We start from the raw sequence: 4,529 nt of genomic DNA, 5'->3' as shown, positions 1-4,529 counted from the left end.
ATATTATTATACCTTTTTTTATATCTAAAATTCTGCACTATGGAAAAATAGCTCATGAATATTTAACTGCGAAGCAAATTAACATATATATTTTAATAATGTCAATAGAGTATTTTAATAGTCACCCAAAAAGGTAAAGTACTTGGCTAATAATTAATGCTGCATACTTAACATAAACTAAACATATACTGAAAGACAGAGTATCACATATAGCCTAATCTCTATTTTCTGCCATGTCCGTCCAAACAATTCATCCGTGCAGCGATGTCCGGAGGCAGCTCCCCACAATGCTGTTGGACTAGATAACTCAGCACACTCTCTATTGCCTGCCTCTTCGTTTTCTCAGCTTCTAATTCATCCTCCATTGCTTTTCACTTCAAGTTTGCGGTTGTCACCTCCGCCTGTAGTTCACGCAGCATCCTTTGGGTCTCTTCTACTTGAGCTCTATCCACCGGCGGCTGCGAACTCGGACGGAAGAGTTGACTTGGTGTCGGCCCGTGTCCCATCCCACGCACTCTACCCGGGTGCTCTTTACTGAGAGCTTGGGCAAGTGAATCATTTTGTGACAATAATCTTGTAGATTCATCCAGCTGCTCAATCTCATGTATTTTTTCCTGCCAGCATGAATAAAATTACACAATCTCACTAGGCTAATAGCATTCTCAAGACATTCTAATAACTAAACCCAACATGATACAGCATAAATGATTATCTGTACTTACACCAATCTTCCGAGCTTCTTCATGTATATAACTTCCATCAGATCTTTTGTGCTTTAGGATAAATATTTCTCCTTTACCAACTTTCCTCCCTTGCTTTTCTGACTGTGACAATATAATCTATGCCATGAATCTCACTTCTTTAGAGTTTTCCAATAATTCTACGTTGTTTTACTATTTAAATAAATGAACACTAAATGCCAGTTATACTTGACTACAAATTTATATTACCTCTTCTTCTCTTGCCCTAGCCAAGCTTTTAGAACCGCCAGTGTGTGTGTAAAGTTGCTTCTTTTGATTCAGCCTGTTTTGCTTGCGTTTCGCCTATTAAAAATTAACAATAAACTGCTGTTCACTAAAGTAATAAATATAATTATGTAGCATATATGCATGCGGGCCCTATTTACATATATAAGTAATTAACAATGTTATTATATTTCTAATATGCAAATACAACCTCTATAAAAAAAGCTTTACCAGGCATCTGTGACAGCCCAATAACAATTATAATATTGCATAAATTATAATAATAGGGGTACTCACATTAAAACAAAAGTCCTATACGGTAACATACAAACAACAAGGTTGTACTAATGAAATTTGGTGTACATCAATCTCATTATCATGCAAGTGTATATTATGATTTTATCCAAACATTCTTACTGGACCCTGACATGTGCTGAGTATATATGTTTATATTAAATTTAATTAAACATGTATATTAAATAACAGGGTTCAAATTCAAATCAACTTTAATAAAACTATTTATATATATCAGATCAGATCAAAAAATGATCAAAATTGCATGTTCAGACTTGAAAGGATTTCATCATAATTAAATTAATGGGGTACCTTTGTCGCAGGATCATTACGATAGTCAATGTACCACTTCCAGTGCTCTCTAGGAATTCCCTCCGGGCGCTTCTCAAGATTCTGCTCAAGTGTCCATAATGGTTTGTAATGGGAGTTATATAGCCTCCCCCTTGTGTCCTTCCAGGACTTTCCCATTTGCTGTAAAAGTGTTTTCTTGATTATACCACTACTATCCTGAAAGTGGAACATCTCCTACGACGACAAAGTTCAGCTGTAAGTAGTTGCAAGTTCTAAGGTTTGATATGATTAAACAACGCCGAAAGTCATTACCTTTATGCAATCATCATAAACCCTATCTTTGCCCTAGACCTTTGCCCAACTCTTTTCACAGATAGGAAATTTGCTGTAATCAGAACCCAGCGCTCCTAGAATGCCACTCAACAGGCCAGCTCTATCTCCGACTGCTTGCAGTTCTTCATTGAACCTCAATATGATCTTGCTACCATTAAGAGACTGCTCCATAGCCTCTCTCACACTCATTTTAGCTGGCTTGACAATTCCTTCAGAATCTATAAAAAATTAAAAAAATGGTATTTACGTGTTCAACGTGCCCAACATGTAAGCCATACCTAAGTATATCATTAGCTAAGCAATTAAAAAGTTTAATGGTTCAACACCGGTTACCAATGAGATCAACATTCCAAAACTCAGTGGTCTTTCGTCCTTTGCGCTTTTCAGCATCAGAATTCTCTAAAATCCTTTCAATGTGTTCCTCAAACGAATCTACCTCTTGCGCCTCTGGGTCAATGTCTTCATTGCACGGTTCCGTCACTTGTGAACCACTAGCGGCATGTGACACAGGTCTTGGTTCGCTCCTGGGTGGACGAAAGGGTTGCAGAATAGCCCCACTAGAGACACCACCATTATTGGGGGGTGGAGGGATGAGCCAGTCATCGTCATCGGATGGTGGAGACACAGGAGGTGCAGCTATAGGCTGCTGACGCGGTGGCGACACTCTTGCGTTTTTCTTGAAGCGAGCTTTCTTGGGCATCTTAAAATCCTAATGTAAACACATGTAGCATGCCAACATAAACTTTTATCTCATGTTAAAATTATCTACCTCAACAGGCTGGTAAAGGAGCCATCGCGTCTTAGGCTAATAGCATTACTCCCAATATATATACCAGTATATATACGTACATATATTAATTACATTAATATAATCTCTTTTTCCAAATGATCCAGCCATTGCATAAATAAATTACTAGTTTTCTTAATTCTATTGGGACAATGAAACCCAGTACACATAGCATAAATAAATTATGAGTTTTCTTAATTCTCTAATTGCATAAGCCATGTCCAGTACATTAGATTATTAATTACAATTATTAATATTCCTATTTATTACAGTTGCAAACATTCCAGATATTTTTAACTAAGAAACTATACTTAAAATTAACCGCCATCATTAATATTCAGCAAAAGAATTAATTAAGTTAAATTTCCATAAAGTTATTATTCTCTCTTTGCATTAGCACCACTTACTCCATTAGATTCACCACTACCATTACGATTTTTTTATTCATGAAAATAGGCCTAAAATTAATAGCCATCATTACCCCTTGTGAAAAATTAAATCAGAAATTAGATCAAACTAACAAAGGCTAATTATTTAATCCCTTTTTATAGTGACGTTTAAGATATGAACATGCAATCCCCCCTCTCCCCAAAGCCAATTATAATTTATCTGTGAATATTTGTACCCACATAGAAGGGGAGTTAGTGGTAGGTTGAAAAAAATTAAATACGATGGATTGATTGCATGCGAATAGAAAGGGTCAGAATCTCAACGAGCATAAGGGCTCATCCAATATTAGGCACATAAGTATTAGCATGATAGAGGTGGAAGTTGTTACCTTAACGAGGACGACAACCGTGTGGAAGAGGAGTTGACTGATGGTACCGCCGTGAGGGAGCTAAGGGCGCAACAATGCCGACTATGCTGATTTGATCCGACGGCTTGGGGAGTGAAAATAAGGATTCAGTTAGCGTGGGAGTGGGGTTAAGGAGTGACTAGGTATTTAAATATTTAGAATAACCACTTCAAAGTTTGACTTAAGTGTGGGCCTTGAGATATGGAAAGAATAAGATCCTCTGGATATGGGTCAAAGATAGTATACTACTATACTAGTATATTCAAACCCGTTTGACTATTTATAAAAAAAAGGAATGAATGAATTCAATTATAATACTACTCCAATTTCAGTGGTTCCATAATTATAATACATTAATGGTATTCTTTCTTTTGTTATCAAGAAAAAAATATATAAAATAAATAGCTAAAATAATGCTATTGAGAACTCCAAAATAAATGTTTGTAACATTTATCTGTGGATTTATCTATCTATGAAAAAATAGAGCTGTGTTTTTGTTTTAAAATGGGCCCAACCAAAAAGAGAAACAGATTAAGCATCAATAAGCTCTAGAAGAAATTAAATGCAATGTATATTATCAAAAGGGTTAATGAGTGGGAAGTTATCAATGTGCCTAAGTTATAGTGTTGCTATCTGGTGCGCGAAATTGTGAACAATACTTTTCACAACTCTCATAATCCCCGGTCATGAACCCCAAAAACTTGGTGTTCAATACCATGGCATTAACACAACTTCGCACAACTAACCAGCAAGTGCACTGGGTCGTCCAAGTAATAAACCTTACGCGAGTAAGGGTCGATCCCACGGAGATTGTTAGTATGAAGCAAGCTATGGTCATCTTGTAAATCTTAGTCAGGCAAACTCAAATGGATATAATGATGAACGCATAAAAACATAAAGATAAAGATAGAGGTACTTATGTAATTCATTGGTAGGAACTTCAGATAAGCGCATGAAGATGCCTTCCCTTCCGTCTCTCTGCTTTCCTACTGTCTTCATCCAATCCTTCTTACTCCTTTCCATGGCAAGCTTAAGCAAGGGTTTCACCGTTGTCAGTGGCTAC

At 36.6% G+C, this 4,529-nt stretch overlaps 2 protein-coding genes across 2 annotated transcripts; both read right to left on the bottom strand.

Annotated features, from left to right (window-relative positions):
* Positions 1-174: 174 nt before the first annotated feature.
* Positions 175-1,727, bottom strand: LOC127739660 (uncharacterized). Its single transcript, XM_052258246.1, has 4 exons — positions 1,572-1,727; positions 951-1,043; positions 723-824; positions 175-614 (listed from the first exon to the last, which is right to left on the bottom strand). The coding sequence occupies exons 1-4, from the start codon at positions 1,725-1,727 to the stop codon at positions 372-374; spliced, it is 594 nt and encodes a 197-aa protein (XP_052114206.1). The 3' UTR covers positions 175-371.
* On the bottom strand, positions 1,583-3,546 carry LOC127739640 (uncharacterized). The gene is made up of 4 exons (XM_052258629.1): positions 3,449-3,546; positions 2,217-2,592; positions 1,863-2,101; positions 1,583-1,784 (listed from the first exon to the last, which is right to left on the bottom strand). The coding sequence occupies exons 2-3, from the start codon at positions 2,581-2,583 to the stop codon at positions 1,896-1,898; spliced, it is 573 nt and encodes a 190-aa protein (XP_052114589.1). The 5' UTR covers positions 2,584-2,592; positions 3,449-3,546; the 3' UTR covers positions 1,583-1,784; positions 1,863-1,895.
* Between the last annotated feature and the right edge of the window lie 983 nt (positions 3,547-4,529).

The sequence above is a fragment of the Arachis duranensis genome, chromosome 3, assembly GCF_000817695.3.
Source record: "Arachis duranensis cultivar V14167 chromosome 3, aradu.V14167.gnm2.J7QH, whole genome shotgun sequence".
Taxonomy (NCBI): Eukaryota; Viridiplantae; Streptophyta; class Magnoliopsida; order Fabales; family Fabaceae; genus Arachis; species Arachis duranensis.
The sequence above is the reverse complement of the archived record's forward strand: the minus strand, read 5'-3'. Positions and strand labels throughout refer to the sequence as shown.